Genomic DNA, 20,675 nt, shown 5'->3' on the forward strand with positions numbered 1-20,675 from the left:
GCATAGGACACTGCCGTTAAACATGTCATGTGACAGTGAAGAGCCTCTGACACTGAAGGATGGATCCTTGAGTCGACCGTTGTCGGAGGAGGACACGAACCAATTGATGCTGCACAACGGGAATTAGGGTTGCGTTTAAAACAAACATGTTTAAAATATGGTTTTTATCGTTTTTTGTTTTGTTGTATTTATTCCATGACGTCGCGAATCTTTAATTGTGGCGCCACAGTGAATTATCATTGACAATTGAAAATATAGGGCAGGTATGGCTCCTTCGGCGAAAAGGGCTTCCGACCATTGACATGAACAGACCAAAAATATTTTAACCATCACAACCTCGTTATGCAGCATTGTTGCGGTCGGCGGTCTTCATCATCAGAACACCCTTCCGTACCAATGATCTATATCTACATGTTTAAACTACACTCTTAGCGAAAAGAGTGGTTATACACACCCCAAAAGGTGGTACACGGAAACAGAACTTACGTAACCCTGCCGGTGGGAATGACCAGAATCCACCCCATTCCTTGCGGTGTATATCGGATATCTCACCCTAGCCATTAGAATTGATTGGGGCGGAATTTCAATATATACACCCCACTTGAAATCCTGCATCTTCTTCCAAATGGCACGCTATTGCAAATAAACTTTCTTGATTGCATATATTCGATATCAATTGAACCATAATAACATAAAACGGAAACATATTTCGTGAAATAACAAAAAACAGAGATCCCAGCGACGGAGAAAAAAATTCACTGAAAATACTGCTCGAAGGACATTGCCCATGTAGTATTGGGAAGTCGCCTCCTCCAGGTTTCCGCAAAACACTCTTGTACGGCGAAGGCTGAGTCACTGTCTTCAGCAAGAACTTGTGGAATCATCCTGAAATCAAAATGCATATTCACAACCCAAATAACAGGCACATATGCTAACATGCATAACTTAATGAAAGACCACAAAAATAGAAGCCATTACAAGGTATATATATTTTCAAAAAGTACTTACAAAATATCAGATGTTACACTTGCTAAGGAATTGCAGCACAGACTGTGGTCCGATATGGTGAACTTACCGCTATAGGAAACATGTTCACACACGATCACTGTATGTGTGGGCAATTAGGCATCGACAAGATGGAAATTTATAGATAGTTTTCATGCAAACCGCATGTAACAGGCAGACTTGGACAACTAGAAAACGTTCCTCTTTTCCAAATTGGACTGGAATTATATTACAACTACAAGTTTTTATTTCGAATTGAAGTAGAATTAAAATTTGAGCTACACAGTTGCAAATTAGATTAAAATTATAATTCTACCTAACAGTTTTTTTCAAATTAGATTAGAATTAGAATTACTGAAATCGCCAAAAGTTGAATTAAACTCCGTTATCATCAAATCATAGTTCATCTTATGAGCATGAGAATAGCAAATGTCTACTGTACAGTAGGGGTGTTCAAAAATGACTTTTTCTTTCAAATCTAATGGCTACTTGATAAAATTGTTAGGTTACCTAATTGAAGCCTGCACACCAAATTTGGTTTGATTCCAACCAGTAGCCGCAACAATGCTCAACCGATTTGGCTCAATTCCAACCAGTGGAAGCGGAGTTATTGCCGTCGCAAAATTTTGGAGTTGAATAAAATAGTATTTACGGTGAACGATTCTTTAATCATTTATGATTGTTGTGCCCACCGTAAATACTATTTTATTCAAATCCAAAATTTTTCGAAATCAATAACTCCGCTTCGGCTGGTTTGATTTGAGCCAAATTTGGTGGGCATCGTTTCTATAGACAACCTTACAATTTCATGGGTGAACAGAAAATTTTGAATTTTTTTACTAATTTTTAAATAATAAATAAAATCACTTTCTTCTCCTGTAGCAATGCCGCTACTGGTTGGAATTGAACCAAATTTGATGTTTAGGCTTCAATTCCGTAATCTCACAATTTTACCAAGTAGCCAGAAGAATTTGAGATTAAAGATTCATTTTTAACACCCCTACTGTACAGCAAGCTTGGCTACGAAAGTTGACGACGAAAGTTGACATCAGGTGTCATTACCAAAGTTGTCATACCTGCTGGCTTGATAACGAGTCTTACAGTTTTCGCAGCATACCTCTAAACTCGGTTAGTTCCTGTGATATAATCTTGCTCTTGCAGCATGCAGTCTTTAAGCAGCATTCTAAAATTGGAAGAAAATCAGAGAAAGAGATGCATGGACTTGATTTAAATTTGACTACTTGGTATTAATGCAAAACACGAAACGTTTTCTAGTTGGGCAATATTGACTTTCAGAATGGATTCAAAGCGACCGCAGATACAGGTCTGATTAGAAAACCTTGACTTGCCTTATACATGGAAATTAGCAAATTAGCTGGATGCTAATGATTACCTTGCAATATGTGCTGTTTGATAACGATCCATCATTGTTTCGCAGCATACGGTTTTATGGTTCAATGCGACGTCGACTTGGTTGAAATGCCCTGACATGATCTTGTATAGTAGCATCCTAAATTGAAATAATAACCATGAGGTATAAACGTTTAGTTGACAATTTGGATTGGATTCTAAACTCATCTGATATGTGCACTAGGGGTCTTCAAAAATGGATTTTTTTTCTCAAATCGTACTGCCTACTTGATAAAATTGTAAGGTTACATAATTTAAGCCTGCACACCAAATTTGGTTCGATTCCAACCAGTAGCCGCATTGCTACAGGAGAAGAACGTGTTTTATTTATTATATGAAAATGAATAAAAAAAGATTTGAAATTTTCTGTTCACCCCATTAAATTGTTAGGTTGTCTATAGAAACAATGCTCAACCGATTTGGCTCAATTCCAACTAGTGGAAGCGGAGTTATTGCCGTTGAAAAATATTGGATTTTAATATAATAGTATTTTTACGGTGACCGATTCTTTAATCATTTATTACAGTTGTGCCCACCGTAAAGACTATTTTATTCAAATCCAAATTTTTCGACATCAGTAACTCCGCTCCAGCTGGTTTGAATTGTGGCAAATTTGGTGGGCATCGTTTATAGACAACCTAACAATTTCATGGGTGAACGAAAAATTTTGACTCATTTTAATATAATAAATTAAAAAAACTTTCTTCTCCAGTAGCAATGCGGCTGCTGGTTGGAATCAAACCTAATTTAGTGTGCAAGCTACAATTAGGTAACCTAACAATTTTATCAAGTAGCGAGTAGAATTTGAGAATAAAAAGTCATTTTTGACCACCCCTACTGCACCGCAAGCTTGGCTCGTTTCGCAGTGATGAGCTGCCGAAGGCAGCATAGCGACAAAAACTATGAGCTGCGCCCGCAAGGGCGCAGTGTAGAGAAAGCGCGATGGATCCACCAAAGTTCTTGTTGGAGTTTTAATTGTAGATATGTCTTTAAATATATGGTGAAAAACAAGACCTTTGGTGTTTTAGCTAAAGGATCTTCCTCCGTAAGCTGTCATAGGCGGGCTTAACCCTACCGACAAAAATCCGAAGATTGGTATTTTGGGTAGATATAATGTAACATAAAATCTGGAAAAGTAGTGGATAAAAGGTAAGATGCAATTAAGGGAAGTAGTTGTAGTATAGATATATGAAGTAATAGATATTTAACAAAAAGATATATAGGTTCCATGTGGTACAGGATTAGAGTATGAAAATGCTGTTCGTTGCAAACAGATATATTTGTATGTATAAAAATGGAATAAAACAGGTATAAGATCGTGAAAACATAATATAAGCAGAGGGAATGAATATAGTAAAATGGATATTGACTCGTTCCAAAGCAACTCTACCATAGCACCTTACGTCGTCAGGGGTATAAAGATGTAGGTAGGGCCTTAGCCTCTCCTTTTCTGTCGCAAATAACCGGTAATGCTTACACCCGAAGGAGCAGTTGCGTATTTTTATATAATTTGGGAGTAATATCCATAGTGCTGTATTACGAAAAGGATATAAAATGATAAGAGAGATAGAAGTAAAGTGCATATTTACATCATGCATATAAGGTGAGTATAACAGAAATTAATGTAAATAAAATATAATAACTGAAAGTCATTTAATGATCAATTATTTAGGTAATGGGTAATAATAACGAACCTTGGATTTGTTGATATGATGGTTGGGATGGCGATAATGGTTGAGCGTAGCTGTAATTCGAAGCTGCAGGCGATGACAAGTAGAAGTATAGTGATTTTTTGAATTTGTAAATCTTATGTTTACCGTAGTTGTTGACGACCGAATAATATGGTTGTGACGTCATAGTGCATTGTTATATGTGTTCTAGAATATGGCTCATAGTAATTAGCGTATGTTATGCTTGGTTGGTTGAGTTTTTGGCACATGGAAGCAGTCTGATGGGAAATTCCTTTCTTTGATCGAGTTCTACAGCGGTGTATCTTTATCAATGGTGATATGTAAGTTAATTTGTTTTTATATATACAAAATATAGATGTAATATAGGGTTTTGTATTAGGGCTATGGTTTGTGGTTGATATAATGAGATAGTGGGTTAGAGTTATGTTAAGGATATTATACTCTGTGGTAGGTTAGGGCAGTGAAATAAAGGTTGGGTATGCTATGCGGGTATGAGTTAGTGTTTGTGTATGGTGTATCAGTGTGAGCTCAACTGTTATTTAAATTACAGGAGATATAAAGAAAGAGTAAAACCAGGGGTGTTGGCAAAGAGATCTGCGGAAGAAGAAGACAGATATCTGTGTATGTGTGTGGGGAAAGTGCAGGAAGAAGATGGTGTGGAATCTTTTCTTGTCCTGTGGTAGAAGGTGAATTGGTTATATGTATCAAGTTTGAAGTGATTAAGAAAATCTAAAACTTCATACAAACTGTGTTTATAGTGGACTTTCTATCTGTAAACGGTGTATATTCACAAGAAAGAGTCGACTCTGTGTGTATAAACATATATTAAACAGAAAGAGTAACAATAATATTGTAAATAGTAATAGCTATAATATCTAAATGTAAAGAAAAACAGATGTATAAGGGGTAAGATATAATATAGAATTAATAAGGTAATAAATATAGTCGTCCAAATTCAATTCTTTTTCCAAGGTGTTTTAAATTTCTTTTTTTTGGTAACTTTTTCTTTCCAAATCTTCATTTTACGATGTATCAGTTTGTTATTGGTCACAAATTGCTTTAGTTTTCTCCTAGATTTGAAACCGATGCGGAAAGGAAAAGGGTAGGTGGGATGGGTGATGCGCCGGATATGTTTCCTATGGTTAAAAGTTTTGGAGAAAGGGTAAGTGATGAAGGTCGAATTGGTAGGGGTGGATTTCTTCTGGGTATTTCTATTGGTGATTTTGTGTCCTAATCTAAAAAGTCGGTCGGGGTATCCTAATCTAGTAAGTCGTTTTTTAAATCGGTAAATGGTGTTTTGGAGATAGTGGGGGTTCGAATTGGTTCTTTGATAACGGGTTAGTTCAGTGGCAATAATTCCGGTGTAGGTGTGGGAGGGATGGTTGAAGTCGAAAGGGATATAAGTGTAAAGGGAGGCGGGTTTGAAGAAAGTATTGTAACCGATCAATCCCTTGGTAAGGGTTCTATGGTCGAAACGGAGGGTGAGGTCAAGGAAAGGGTTGTGGATGGGGTTGCAATTAAAGGTGATCTTGAAATGGCTGGGGTAAATTTGGGAGATGTAACGGGTGAAATAGGGGAGGTGTGAAGGATGGAGGTTGGATATAATAAGTCCGTCATCTAGATATCTACGGAAGAATTGGATGGGCCAGGTCGTGGAAATTTCGGATATCAATTCTTCTTCAAATATGGCGAGGGTAAGGTCTGCGGATTGGGCGGAGTAATAACTTCCCATAGCTAATCCATCTTTTTGAATGAACAGGTTATCAGCAGAGGAGAAGTAACAGAGTTTTTGACAGAAAGTGAAGAGATCGATAGCAAGGTTGAAGATACGGTTCGGGATGGTGAGGGTATTTTTAAGTTGGTTCAAGGCATACATGACGTCCTCATTTCTTATGTTGGTATATAAAGATTCAAAATCGAAAGTAATAATTTGGATGTTGAAAGGTGCACTGGTAAAAATTGTATTATCGAGAGCGGTGGTGATGTTATGGCTGTTTTTTGTTAGTGTGGGTGTAATGCCTATGCTCTCGAGGTGTTCGATGTAATCATTCTTCCACTCTGTCAGGATATTGCCTAAAAGTTTACCGGGTTCTACTGTAATCCAAGAATGAGCCGAAATAATAGGTCTGCCTTTAAGTTTTGGTTCATGTTTAGCGTTAAAAGGTCCTAGTCCTAGTTTGTGGGGTTTTGGGAGTAGATTGAATAAGGGGACGTGGCAGTTTTCTATGGTTCCAAGTTCTAAAAAAGTGACGTTTAATGGTCCTAGGGTTTCTGCATGTTTCTCGGTAATGGCTTTCCTATCGTGGACTGCCCTATCTAATATAATTTCCAAATTCAAGTTGATGGGTGAGTAAATGTCTTGTTCTAATTGCCTAATAGATTCGTTGATATACCAATTGGTCGAATTCATGCAGAAACCTAAATTTTTATCCGAAATGTTAATAATTAAGTCTTTCCTATTTGTGATTTCTCTAATATGTTTTAGTTGATGATTCGAAAATGTGGGTTTAATTTGGTTGTTTTTTAATTTAGATTCCCTAAAATTCTCCAAGTTATCTAAGGTATTTAGTATGGCGTTCCTAACACTACCTGAAGTATAAAGTGAATGCGCTTTTGATAAGACCGAATTGAATATTTTAGGAAGTGGAAGCGGAGTGGGTTTCAGGGAGGGTTTGGGTTTTTGAATTTGGTCTCTATGGGGGTTCGTTTTTAAAAGCAAGCTAAGTACTGAATGTGTAACCTCGTTTTTGAATTTTCTTGGGGATCGGAATTGTTGGGTGGGTATAAAGGAGGGGCCTAAACCTAAAATATCTGACAAAGTGGAATCCAGAGTGTGTGTTGTGAAATTGTGAAATGGGGTTTTAGGCTTATTAAATTCGTCAGTGGTATTCTTATTAATCAAATTATGTTGTGTGGTGATGAGGAGGTCATGTATGTCTTGATAATATAGGTTGATGATTTTAGTAATGGTGTTGGTCAATTTGGAATTCTTATATTTAAAATTTTTTATTGTGTCAATTTTTTCTCGAGCCAAATTCAGGTTGTTAGTTAGGGTAGTAATGGAATGAAAATGGGAGGGGTCGGTGGTTTTAAAGGAATTGTGTTGGTGGGTGATAGTAATGTTGGAATTAGAAAAGGCGAGAAGTAGTGAGAAGAAATGAAGTAGGTGAGTATGTATAGAGTGGAGTAATTTTTTTAAAGTTTTTTTATCGAAATTCGTAGAGTCGGAGGGAAGAAGATGGAAAAGCTCTGGGTTGTCATTACTCCAGTAGTTGGTAAGTGTGGAAGCGGGAGGGTTTGGGATTGATCGGTCAGGTTGACTGGTAAGAAGTGGGGTAGTTACAGTATAGCAATTGCGGGTAAGGGTGGGGGTGGTGCTATGGCGCAGGGTATCGGATAGGTGTAAGCTCCAGAAGTGAAGATTTTGGAGGGCTAGGGTAAGGGTTGGTGCATCGGTATAGTTGCCAAATGTGTAATTTTGAATATAAGAATCCGTAATTTGATAAATTTTTATGTTTAGTTTCAGTGTGTCGGAAGTTGCTTGGATCAAAAAGTGGTCGGCGTAGAAATCCTCTTGTCTGATCTTCTTCAAGTATTCCTCTCTTTCGTTTTTTTCGACGAATTCTTTGATGTTGTTCCAATTTGTGGTAATTTCGTTGCATGCGTGGTATCTAATAGAGTTCTCCTGTAGCCTTTTCAGGAAACCCAGACATTAGATTAGAATTAAAATTACCGTAGACCATAGAAAGATTCCATAAATTCGATTAGAATTAGAATTAGAGCATAAAAACATTCCACAAATTAGAATAGCTTCAATTAGTATAATTAGACAACTAGAATATCTAATTGTCCAAGTCTAGCAACACCACCTGTACCAGGAATAACTGAATATATTTTTGAAGATTGTTCCTGTTAGTAGTGTCATATGCCATTAGTAATTTTATATTAGTCGCGAAGACTCATATTGCAATTTTCAAAGTACAAACTTCCGAAAAACTACTTACCATACATGACTATTTTTCCGACATTTCGTATTCTACTTCCACTTGACGTAGTTTTGACTTGTATTGGGAACTGTTGCATCTACTTGTAATCGAGTATAAATTGACGGGGTATTTCTACATACAGTTGAGTAGCAACTCTAGTAACTTTGACCATCTCTGCTTTGGTTCACTTCATATGCGACTACGAAAGTTGACATCAGGTGTCGTTAACAAAGTTGTAATACCTGCTGGCTTGACAACGAATCTTTCAGTTGTCGCAGCATACTCTTAAACTCGGTTAGTTCCTTTGATATAATCTTGCTCTTGCAGCATGCAGTCTTTAAGCAGCATTCTAAAATTGGAAGAAAATCAGAGAAAGAGATGCATGGACTTGATTTAAATTTGACTACTTGGTATGCAAAACACGAAACGTTTTCTAGTTGGGCAATATTGACTTTCAGAATGGATTCAAAGCGACCGCAGATACAGATCTGATTAGGAAACCTTGACTTGCCTAAGCCCAGTGGCTTCCAACCTTTTTCGATCCATCGCCCCCTTTTCAAGGTCAACACCGATCATCGCCCCCAAACTTTTGTATACCGAAAATTGGGCATACAAACTGTAATCACCGGCGGGTCGACTAAAAAAAAGGTCAAATTTTCGGCTCGATGTCTAATTTGACACACTTTTGTAACTAAATTTCCGTGGGTTGACTGAAAAAAAGGTCAGCCGTTTTGACGCGTCATCGCCCCCCTATCGCCCCCTTCCTATTTTCGCCCCCCCCCCCCCCTGTCGCCCCTTTGTCCATTTTTGCCCGCCTGTCGCCCCTTCGTCATTTTCGCTCCCCTAGACCGCCAAATCGCCCCCTGGAGGGAGATATCGCCCACGTTGGGAACCACTGCCTTAGCCTATACATGGAAATTTGCAAATTAGCTGAATGATAATGATTACCTTGGAATATAAGCTGTTTGATAACGATCCTTTACTGTTTCGCAGCATACGCTTCTACCGTTAAATGTGACGTCGATTTGGTTGAAATTCCCTGATATTAGCTTGTATAGCAGCATCCTAAAATTGAAAAAATAACCATGAGGCATACGGTAAACGTTTAGTTGACAATTTGGATTGGATTCGAAAGGCCCAAGACATCCGAAATGTGTACTGATGTTGTAGCCTTGACTTGCTTTATGCTTGTAAATAAGCGAGTTAAAGTACAATTTTGTAACTCTCCTACGCATAGTATATTACTCACCAACAACATATTTGATTTCACATTCACAGAGTAAGAGTCTGCTACTAATAGCAATCAGTCCTTGAATCTAACAAAAAGCAGATTTGTGCATATGCACAGATCGTGTGTATGTCATATCATGAGTCAAGAAGTGCATATATTTTGATTTGTTTATATTGGTCGAAAGGACAGTTTGATAAACTTTGGCAAGGCTATGTTTGCCTCTTCATATTGGTCAAAACATCGAAGACATAGCTAATCCGTGCATTGTTGCACACCGAGTTGACCGCAGTAGTGCGCATTGCTACTCAAGCAATAGATGTCAATTTCTACTCAATGACAAGCATATAGAAGTGGCTATGTCAAATCCATGTCAAGCTGCTTCAAATTAAAATAAATATATGAACAGAACTCAGAGAAGTAGTTTCAAAAGAAGTAGTCTAGTTGATGGGTCACATACTCTTAGCAGCTAGTCTGAGGGGGCCACTGCAAAATATGTTCAATGAGGTAAGCCTGTTCCTAGTCAAGTCTCTCATATTCATAGTGATAGCAATATAGCATCGTCATATTTTCACCCATGTTATAATATCATTAACATTTACTGGCCCCAATTTACGGGGATCGAAAGCTTTCATCAAATGTCCATTGCTCACCTCAGATACCATTGCTTCATATGCTTCAGCCCTTTGCTGTTTGTATGTTACACTTGTTTTCTCATGAGGAGAAATCGATAATTTCATTCATCAAGAGCCCCAAATTTGCGATCTTTGCCCATGCAAGTCTGAAGTAGAATAGATAATATGTTTACCTTCCTACCATAACATAACATAATATATAATGTGTATATAGCTCAGTGATAATGACAGGGTGATAGGCCTATAAACATAGCAGAGCTGCATAGTCAGTAGTAGGCTACCCTTTACACTTAAACAGGTCGTGATGTGCTTTGGTAATCAATATAACGACAATCGAGTCGATTTTTTTCAATGCACTTACAAACGATGTCACTCAAACCCAAATTACCGTAGTTTATAATCATAGCTAATGCTGGACCTGTCAACAGTATCTCCATTAGAGCCATTGAGCTACTGTGTCTTGGAGATTGGTATCGGTACTGGTGATACAACAATTTATGTGAATTCAATGTATCGTCACTACCGGTACGTTTAAAATTCCAACTTGCTACATATAATTCTGTTCAGTACAGCTGCGACACTGAGTAACAGGAAACGGATCTGTACTGGAAACGCAACGGAACAAATGGTCTTTACTACAGTAGTACCGATACGAAATGTAACTCACCATCCAGATATTTTCAATCTCGAAAGAGGCTTTCTTCACAGATTCACGACAACTAATACTGTCAGCCGGTCTGGTCTCTTAAGCGCGGAAATACGGCATATAACGAAACATTTTACATAGCTGTAGCGAAACATAGCAGCAGCTGTTCTGGTGACGACGGTTTGTATATTCCATTATGATGTGACAATTGAATCACTGATGTGATACCAATATTGAAGTTAAGGATCTCCGGAATATATGTATGTATACTATAATTGATTCATCGGAAATATGGATTTGATAGCTGTGAAGCTGCAGATTGCATCATAATAAGCTTCAAAAAGTCTTGTACTACTAGATTTATCTTCATAGATCGAATCATTGATACGATCCGAAAGCTGCATGCGAATTGTCGGTTAGGCTTAGTGTGCAATTCATAAAGCTACCGAATAGTGAATAACACAGCAATATAGATATGAAATAACCAGGTAAGTTTGCCCAATTTAGTCCCTCTTTCGCCCAATTCAATGATTGTTCCGTGACGTAACCTGGCGTTCCATTATAATTATAATTCTTGCTACGCCCATATTGCGTACTGCTCATATAAGTTTGTGGCTGAAATTTAACTCCTTCTAGTATTCCCAGCTCTAAATACCCTCAACCTGCATTATATTGTGGTTATACACTAATGCTGTGCGGAATAGGCCCGATATATTTTGTACATATAGCCTACGTACAATGTACAATTGTGCATTTGACGTGACATGAAAGAGATTATAAACCAGTATCGTGACAACTTCATAATGTGTCGTATTTTTCCCACACACTTCAGATAGATCGGTCACACTATAGTAGACAGGTTGAAATTTCAGCCAAAGTACGAGTACCGCAGTGCACGATAAATGTGAATTACAATATGATATTGCGGACTTAGCTATTGTTCATTCATGTCAATGTAGCACACGAACTCATACAACGAATGCTTATTTGTCACTGAAGCTGAAACTATATGCGTAGGCGAATTTACTTGATCGAACCGGGTTAAATCCATAAAAACTGAACAATGGAACATTGCCTAAGCCACCCAAGAAGCCTTAAAGACACGGACAACAATGAAGTGGGCGAAACACGCATTTTCGGTAGATAATTCAACCCCAAAGAGAATATGTCCTACACGACCTACAGTTAGACACAGCGAAGAAGTTTCAAGTGCCCATACAATGATTAGTACAGTGATTCGACTGAATTTTCAACAAGAATGCAGACTTGCCGCACCCCTGCCTGCTTAACCAGGCTTCTGACCGACACAGACTTAAAACTTCAACAGTCAAGTTTTGTGGAAGCGGCTAGCGCGGATTGAATCCCAAACTTCATATTTGTCTGACAAAAGGTGTAATCTTTAACAATTCACCCCAAATGCCAATGCTTGGGGTGTATATCTTATAGTATGTGTGTGTAGGGGTGTATTCGGCTCATTTCCACCAATAGCTTAGGTGTAAATGACAAATTTAGTACCCAATAGGTGTGATGACCCAAAACACACCCTATGCTAGGGTGAGAATTGCGAAAACACACCATTTTCGCTTACAGTGTACGACGATTTCGAGGGGAACCACCCCACAGCGCATATGTCGACTGTGTTTGGTGAAATCGTCCGTAGTCTCATACTACATGGTTTTCTGAAAGTATTTACACATTTATGGCCTAATTAGATAACGTTTGAAGAAGAAAAAACACTATTTTTCAAACAAACGCAGTTGTTTAAAACCTGTTTTAAACAGAGTGTTTTAAAATACCATTTGTTTTAAATGCAACCCTAACGGGAAGTAGAACCATTAAAATTGAACACAAACACAAATAACCTGGCCCGATTATAATGAAATATGTCTCAGATCACTTTATTCATTCAACAATTACCAAAACCAGAACTTGGAACAGTCATGGCTTATCGAGTTCAACCCAGAAATGAAATTGATATGCCGCAGAATACAGTTTAAACATTTGACTCGGCCCGAATCAGTGTTTTTAGCTTCTCATTTGGCCTCTAGGAAAACTAATTGCTCAGCACTGAGCAATGTTCCCTCGAAGCTGCGCAGTGCTGACACGGTCTCTGCGCACATAAAATCTAAGTTGCGCACAAAAATCCGAAGCGTTGACAATTTTTTAGTCGTTACGCACTGTTGTCCAAGGGTCTGCGCAGTGAGATGGTGAGTGTGCGCAGACTCGTCGAAAATTAGAGGGAACATTTGCCCTGAGCTATACTATGCAGCTGAATGCGCGGACTTGCCTGATTTCTCACTGCTATTCTCGCAACCTGCCGCGCAGCCTGCCGTGTTAATTAATTTGATAGCAATGGTCTTCGACTGTCTAAGGTTCATCTGGACTCAGTCAATCATTCATTGAAATGTGGCCCGCGACGCGAAAAGTTACCTGGAATTCAGAAAATATAGCCTACATTTGAAGTTTAATCCATAGACTAAACCCATAAGCTGTATAAACTGAACCGGACATTCGTTCACTGTTAAGCCTGCGACCGCGATTACGTAGCCTACGTACGTCCTACGAGCAATAGTGATTCAAAATAAAGCCAATGTAGCAAAGTGTGCAATTAAAGTAACTGTTTCCATATAGTTTTGTTCAAACCTTCTTTGTTGGCAGTGTCGCTGTCACATTCACACCACATGCTTCAAATTGCGACGTGATACGTTTCCAAAACCCTAATTAGTAAAACAAGTCAATCAGTGCTCGTGATGAAACCATAAACAGGCGGGCATGTCAAACAAAGAAAGGTCAGGGACGACACCCGAAATTCCAAGAAGATTCGGAGCACTAACTATTTGTTAACTGCAGTCGGGGTTGACCCATCATTTTGGTTTGTGGCGACCAGGTCGCCGTGGAGTATAATTTAAGTCGGTATTAGGGCAAAAAACACGAAGACAGACACTCGGCTATGGATGAGCGAATTTCGGAAGCACTGCTTGTTTCCATCAACAATAAAGGCTTCACCAGCTATACACTTCTCGGAAGACGGCGACTAAGACAAGCTTTGTGCTATCGTAAATGCATTTTAATGTCGTAAAATAACGGGTCTGTGAGTGGAAAAGATTTAAAATGTGTCATGTCAATCATTGTTTTGAATTATGACGGCGGATACAAATTATTTTTGTTTATTATTATCCGTCACTTTCTCGTTGCCTAATATCAATACATCCACTGAGCACCATGTACTTCAATTTATAAATACAAATGATTGGGTCTCATAATAAAGTGACATGCCGTGTAAGTGTACAAGATGCTCTCTCCTAATCAATATCTGAGATTTGTGATTCTAACGCAACTTTACTTCGGTTCATCTAATTCTAATGAGTAGGGCAAGTTTTTGCAACTTTTGCAACTTTTTTTCACAGCTTCCACCTGGTACCTAGATACTCAGAATCTATGTACTATGATGTTTTAAGCTGTTTGAAGGTATTTTATAGTACAACTTTTTGCAACTTTTCTCTGTTTTTCATACAACTTTTTACTGCAACTATTATCAAATATTGCGTCAAAAAGTAAAGGTGTGATTTAAAAACATGCTATAAACTATTTCTAGTATGATTCTATTCTCTTTGATTTGCATAACAAAGAGCTATATGATGGGTTAGCTGCATCTCACGATCTATGACACAATGGCTTGTTAGCAAGAAGTACAATTACCCCTTCCAAGCACGACCGTGCCCGAACAATATGTAAATAGATCGCGATATTAATTCTGTCGTTTAAATCTGAGATAGTTTCTTATTTCATGAATGCCCAGGCGAGACCACCAAAAATTACATTTTCACTATGTCACCTATTTCAGGCTATTGATCTTGTTAAAGTCGCCAAGTGTGAGTTTTTCTGCAAAGCCTAGGACCAAGTTTACAGACCTATGGGGTTTGGGGTGCGTTATTTGACTTGTTTTAAGAGGAGATTTTATCTCTATGCTGTTTGGCTTTTTGGGGGGAAATTACTCCCGCATTGCGTAATTTTCTTGTTGTGTACCGAGAACAAATGTAATGTTTGGTGGTCTCGCCAGAATGTCCGTGAAATGACAAAGTAACAAATTTGACAGCTCTGCATGAACTAATCGGTTAAACAACTGAAACTTTCGAGTATCTCGTACCCTACTAATTCAACAAAAATTATAAATGCAACTTTTGTCAAAATTAAGCGCAAATTAGTGCAACAAAAACTTGCTCTACTGATGAGTATGTGATATAACTTCATTTCTTCGATAATTTTTCCACTTTTCAGATTTAATTATGACTGCACCCCATCGATCGGAAATTCAAGACATACCAAAGCACTATATAGTCCCGCCTGGCCATGTTACATTGGCGGTATTAATTTGCCTCGTCTGACAACGGTCCTAACGCAAATTACTACATCCCTGTTTATGCTGACAATTTTCACCAACAAGATTAACAGAGATATCCTATCAGAAATCGTAGTACTTACGTAACGGCATTCTTTTTATTCAGCAGCATTATTTCAAACATACGCGTACAAAGAGAACGTAACTATAAATCGGTAGAGATTCGTATTCATATCAAAACGGCATTCTTGCGCATTCAGCATGATATAGTTACAGAACAAACAGTAAGTGTAACCATATGTTTCCTATTCCTGATTTCTCCGGATAGCTCGAAGATTATAATCCACAGCCGGTCTAACGCTGACTCCAAATTCCAGCTTCAGAGGCGGTTTCTGCAATGATAATAAAAAATATTTATGATGTGCGACTGCTGTTTAAATGACCCGTGACGTTATTCCGTAAAAGTATTCATCCTTTCTTATGCAGCTATTGAAAATACATTCGTGGATATTGCCATCTCGACAGCTGGATAATTGAAAAGGAATGCCAGAACTGCCAAGTCATGTCTAAATAACTTAAAAGCTGGTCCTTTACTGGGTGGGATATACTGTCGCGTCATATTCTTTCTAAAGATATTTCGAAGCGCAGATTTGGGAGATGAGTCTGGCTTTTCTATGGCCGATGGAGCCGGATTCGGGTTGGGATGCCAGTAAATACGAGAAATCTACACAAGGAGATTCTGTATCGCGTAAAATTGACTAATAGTTACCGGGGTATCCTCTGTAGGTTCCAGATTAAACTGGTGAAACAGTTTGGCTATGCTGAACTTGACTTCCATCAGCGCGAATCTCATCGCAATGCAATTTCGCGGTCCTCCGCCGAACGGCTGGTAGACCATATTGTCGATCTGGCTCATGTCCTCCATTCTGCAGAGCATTGTAAAATGTAAGTTTTCGTGCATATCAGTCCAATCAGGTTCATGAAAACTGGCGAAATAGCCAGGGTTGTAACAAAGTCACAAGGTTCCGAGTCATAAATTAATCTCACTTTTATAGTTTTGACTCGAGTGAAGTCGAATCATTCCCAATTCACCACCGAGTCAAATCCGAGTCATAGTGTTATGACTCAAGTCAAGTCCAAGTCACTGGGCTGACTGTTCAGTTTCGAGTTAAAGTCTTGGTAGACCCACTTTTCCAAATCTGATTGGTGATATCGAATGCTTCGCATTCATAATATATTAATTTTCCTCACATTTTGCAGTTTCTGGTCGCATTTTCAGGTACCAGTACTAATAGACAAAATACCAATAGTGTGGTGACTTTAATATCAATATTCTGTGAAATTACAATGAAATACACATATTGGCTCACGTCGAGTCAAGTCAATTTCAAAATGATTCGAGTCATCAAAAAATCGCGACTCAATTGGGACTCGAGACGAGTCATGACTCGATTCATTACAACCCTGAAACTCGCCGCTGTACCACGGTAACGGTAACTGAATAACTGAATATATTTTGGAAAATCGCGCCAATTTGTAGTGGCAACATAGTCTTTCTGCGTTCGCTTCGAAGATGCACGCTGGTCTTTCAATCTTCATTTTCGACCTACACTTGCAGTAGGTTTGACAAGTTGAAATCGCTATTTCTACTTCGAATTGAGTAGAAATTTACAGTATCACATTCACGTCTACTTGAGTGCCGATTATAACAACTTTGACCACATCTTCAGAGGACACTGTCGATAAACATGTCAGGTGACAGTGAAGAGCCTCTGAAACTTATGGATAGATCCTAGAATCGACCAATGTCGGGGAACGACACGCAGCCGATTTGACTGCAGCAACTGGAAGTAGCCAACCACCAAGATGCTAGCCGCCTCCGTTACCATTGCATGCAAACACAAATAAACTAGTCTGATTAAAATGAAATATCACGCAATAATCATATTTTTCATTCAATAACCAACACAAAGATAGCTTGCAACGGTCATGGGGACATTTTATAAGGGACTGATAGGAACGTGAAACGAATTCAATGAGAATCCAGCCGTTTTCTTTTATGCAGCGCAACATGGGGATTGGGTTACTATTTCCGAATCCACAAATTACCAAACTTTAATTTGCGTCTTTTCATTTCTAATGCACTCACTAACTACTGCATTCCAACAAACTCCAAACACTAATCTCAAACGTACCTGTCGGGTTTGAAAAGTTCCGGCTCGTCCCAATAATCAGGATCGTGTGACAGACCGAATGTCGGAACGTTTATCTGCATTCCTTTCGGAATCGTGAAGCCGTTGATTGTGACTTGCTTGTCACAGATACGAGCGTTCCTGTAAGCGGTGACACACGTGTAGCAGGACTGACACTCTGACTGTGTGTGGAGACATATACATCATAGGTGTGGTGGAAAATCTTTTGGGGATGCGTAAACAATTTTGCCCAAAATGACCGTAAACCCGTGGTCGGATTCAGCCGTCCCGCATCGGGTATACAGAACCGTCCCATGAAATGTTATGAGATCTACGAATTGGTTATCATTACTGGTTAGCGGTTACTCTCACACACTTTTTGTAAAGAAACCGGCTGAAAAAAATCAATTCTATGACAGAACCGGCAGACATATATTTTGAATCCGACCACTACTGTAAACCACAAACGCACCCGCACTTATATTACACATATGTGTCGATACACTGCTTTACGTTTCTGCTTGAAAGCGGTTGGCGCAAATTTGGGACTGGGAAGGTAACACAAGGGGATATCAGGCAATCTGTGATGCTTCATTTTGTTGAGCTGATTTGTCATATCATTGATTGTTATTGCCGGAAATTAACTGTAGGTTGCTGTGAACATGTAAATCCTGTATGCCAGGAGTGTCAAACTCAAATTGCGTCGCGGGCTGGATTCAAGCATTCAAATCGCTCGCGGGCCGGACCAGTCAAATTATTCCTAAATTTTACCCCCCCTCCCCCGTCCTCTTGTGTGGCGAAATAGCATAGTGGTGTTGAAGTGGCATAATCCACAACTGCAACGCCACTGGGTTGCGGGTTCAAGTCCGACCGAAGTCGACTCCAGAATTCCTTCCCAAGTGTTGGAGGTTTATCTAGGCTCCTTCTCGCCATATCATCCGTGTTAACGGTGTCTTATAAAAGCCTAGAAGTCGGCAGTTTCGGAATAAAAATGAAGTATATCGGCATGGTGTAAATGACCATAATGGTCGACAACGACCATTAATACCACAAACAAAAGCTGGTGCGGACCGGTTCTACAGAACCGTCCCACGAAATGGTATGAGATCTGCGAACTGGTTTCCATTGCTGGCTAGCGATAACTCTCACTCACTTTTTGTTACGCAACCGGCTGAAAAAATCAATTCTGTGAAAGAACCGGCTAAGAAAATTTTAAATTCGATCACTGCCGTAGACCACAAACACCCTCTCACTTATATTACATCCCTGTGACGATACACTACCACGATACAAATTTATGACCTGAGAAGGTAACACGACCAGGAGACGGCTTTATATTGCAATAGCCAACAAGAGATGTATCCCAACCACGAGATATAGCCACCAAGAGATGGTTTCATGTAGCCACTACTCATCCCCTTAATCAGTGGTTCCCAGCCTGGGGGGGGGGTCGTGAAAGCATCTGAAAGGGGGCGCGAAGAAGCGGTCAAGTTAAAAAAAAAATCGCGCACTGCGCGATCTACCTCCGATTCACGTGTGTTTTACTATATATATACCGAATTTAATATTTTCCAATTCTCTCATCAACAGTCATAACCTTCCATGCCATCAAACAATCTGTTGAGGTTGTTAGCATCTCGGTTGGGTTTTGTGATATGACGATAAGGGGGCGCGACATTTGTCACGATCATAATGGGAGGCGTGTCTAAAAAAAGGTTGGGAACCATTAAGGATCCGATTACGAGAGAATATCAGGCAATCTATGTTGCTAGGTTTGGTTGAACTTATTTGTCATACGATTGTTAGTTATTATCGGAAATTGACTACATTGAGGCAGTGTTGGGATGACTCGAGTCATGACTTGACTCGAGTCACTTTGCAAAAATGACTTGACTTGACTCGGCGCTTCAAAAATGCGGATTGACTCGTGACTCGGAGCAAAATTTACGAGTCAATTTCATGTCATCAAGTAAACAGTATCAATCAAATCATTGTATTTTGTGTATATGTTCTTATTGTTCGCGATACGCTTGTGTCACTTGTGAGAGTGACAAGGCATTCACTTAATGTGCGTTTGAATGATCCTCCATTATTGCATCACATATATATTGACCACAAACGAAATGATCACAGGTTGCATTGTCGTCGTAGTAGTAGGAGTAGTAGAAAAAGAAGAACAATACAATAGCAAATAACGTATCTATGTTTCTTAGATGGCCCAGTGCCAACATTGCGCAATGATCACCTTTGCCAACCCTCTTGTATGATTCAAATCCATATCAATTTGTTACAACTTCTCGAGGCTTCGTATTCGATCCTATTGGCTGATATAATAACAGATAGGGCTGGGCACAATGATTCGAGTACTCGAATCTGAATCGAGTATTAATTTTAATGATTCGAGTCGAGTAGTAAAAGACGTTTTTTTCGAGTACTGAAATTATACGCTTATCGCCACTGAAAGTTAATTTATCTGAGAGAATTATGGTTTCGATACTATTTTCCACTGTTGAAGCCTTGAAACCTTGATTGGCGGTATCGTAGCATAACAAACATATAGTAGAAAGTTACGACGGTTACTGGACTTGACATATTTCAGAATTCATGATTATCCCACAACATTGTTACCAAGTGGAATGAAATCAGTATGGTCGAAAAATACCAAAGTATCATTTATGATATGGATATCAGGCATTGTATTCTTTGTGGTGGCATAAACAGTACATATTTGAAGTTTGCCGTATTGCATTTTGTTATGACGTCATAATGAGTATTACTCGATTACTCGACTCGACTCGAAGCATATTACGCGATTCAGAATCGAATCCCTCAGGTACTCGATTTTGCCCAGCCCTAATAAAAGACTGTAGCATATCTATACACTATACAGTTAGTCGCGTGTTTTATTTGCGGTTCTACGTGTGCGTGATAGACGCCTTCTTGCATCCATATTAAACTTTATATTAGTTATTTGACGCAAGATAAATGGCAAATTATTCTGTCTTTCACACAGCTAGCAAAATATAATGATTTGAATCGTCACTGATACTTCGAAAATTTAATTTGACTTGAATTGTGACTTGACTCGTGACTCGACTTGACTTGACTTGACTTGACTCGAGTCACATCCGAAAAACGAGTGACTTGACTTGACTCGAGTCACCTTCGAAAATCGATTGACTTGACTTGACTCGAGTCAAAATGTGCAATGACTCGACATGGCTCGTGACTCGAAGGTAGTGACTTGATCCCAACACTGCATTGAGGGCGATATAGTGATTTATTGTCACTTATTGTAATTTTAGAATAGTGAGGAAACGGTGTTGAGTGTTATTTTAAACCAATAATAATAATCAATAAGCGACGAATTCAAAAACGTATCGTATCTCGACCGTATCTCCTGCATCCCTCTCTGATACCCTACTGGTACTGACATACCTTATAATTGGATTGTAGATTCGTAACGTTTCGTTGACACACATGTCAAGGTATTTCATTTCGCTCACACTGTCGTAGTCAAATTTTCCCTTGATAAAGAAATTA

General features: G+C 38.9%; 3 protein-coding genes and 1 long non-coding RNA gene across 9 annotated transcripts in view; 2 read left to right on the forward strand and 2 right to left on the reverse strand.

The window, feature by feature from the left end:
* Window positions 1-20,675, forward strand: part of LOC145434886 (uncharacterized) — a 271,087-nt gene that overhangs the window by 213,790 nt on the left and 36,622 nt on the right. The window lies entirely within an intron of this gene.
* Window positions 1-20,675, reverse strand: part of LOC145434834 (cytochrome P450 3A8-like) — a 34,006-nt gene that overhangs the window by 1,857 nt on the left and 11,474 nt on the right. Inside the window, exons 10-13 of one of the 2 annotated variants that reach the window (XM_080312065.1) lie at window positions 20,571-20,659; window positions 17,136-17,273; window positions 15,710-15,866; window positions 15,080-15,332 (exon numbers count right to left, since the gene is read on the reverse strand). In XM_080312065.1, coding sequence (XP_080168191.1) covers window positions 15,246-15,332; window positions 15,710-15,866; window positions 17,136-17,273; window positions 20,571-20,659 — 471 coding nt within the window. In that variant the 3' untranslated portion in view covers window positions 15,080-15,245. Of the gene's footprint in view, window positions 1-15,079; window positions 15,333-15,709; window positions 15,867-17,135; window positions 17,274-20,570; window positions 20,660-20,675 lie in introns of those variants that run through there. The other variant, XM_080312066.1, reaches the window with a different exon arrangement.
* On the reverse strand, window positions 457-10,801 carry LOC145434872 (uncharacterized). Of its 2 annotated transcripts, XR_013913598.1 has the most exons (7): window positions 10,623-10,798; window positions 9,974-10,101; window positions 9,041-9,157; window positions 8,335-8,441; window positions 2,399-2,515; window positions 2,082-2,188; window positions 458-885 (listed from the first exon to the last, which is right to left on the reverse strand). XR_013913598.1 is itself a non-coding variant. In XM_080312120.1 (6 exons), the coding sequence occupies exons 2-5, from the start codon at window positions 9,991-9,993 to the stop codon at window positions 2,125-2,127; spliced, it is 318 nt and encodes a 105-aa protein (XP_080168246.1). In that variant the 5' UTR covers window positions 9,994-10,101; window positions 10,623-10,801; the 3' UTR covers window positions 457-885; window positions 2,082-2,124. The 2 variants fall into 2 exon arrangements, 1 of the variants encoding a protein (XP_080168246.1); XM_080312120.1 differs by lacking the exon at window positions 8,335-8,441 and having other exon boundaries at window positions 457-885; window positions 10,623-10,801.
* LOC145434870 (uncharacterized) lies at window positions 3,715-7,767 on the forward strand. Of its 3 annotated transcripts, XM_080312118.1 has the most exons (6): window positions 3,715-4,426; window positions 4,657-4,792; window positions 5,181-5,268; window positions 5,728-5,800; window positions 5,864-5,947; window positions 7,627-7,767. In XM_080312118.1, exons 2-6 carry the CDS (start codon window positions 4,758-4,760, stop codon window positions 7,686-7,688), a joined length of 342 nt encoding a protein of 113 aa, XP_080168244.1. In that variant the 5' UTR covers window positions 3,715-4,426; window positions 4,657-4,757; the 3' UTR covers window positions 7,689-7,767. The 3 variants fall into 3 exon arrangements, 2 of the variants coding, with proteins under 2 accessions (XP_080168244.1, XP_080168243.1); XM_080312117.1 differs by having other exon boundaries at window positions 3,717-4,426; window positions 5,864-7,767; XR_013913597.1 differs by having other exon boundaries at window positions 3,716-4,426; window positions 4,657-4,760; window positions 5,181-7,767.

Source organism: Botryllus schlosseri, chromosome 3, assembly GCF_051294905.1.
Source record: "Botryllus schlosseri isolate E-star chromosome 3, Bs_hap1, whole genome shotgun sequence".
NCBI classification, from domain to species: domain Eukaryota; kingdom Metazoa; phylum Chordata; class Ascidiacea; order Stolidobranchia; family Styelidae; genus Botryllus; species Botryllus schlosseri.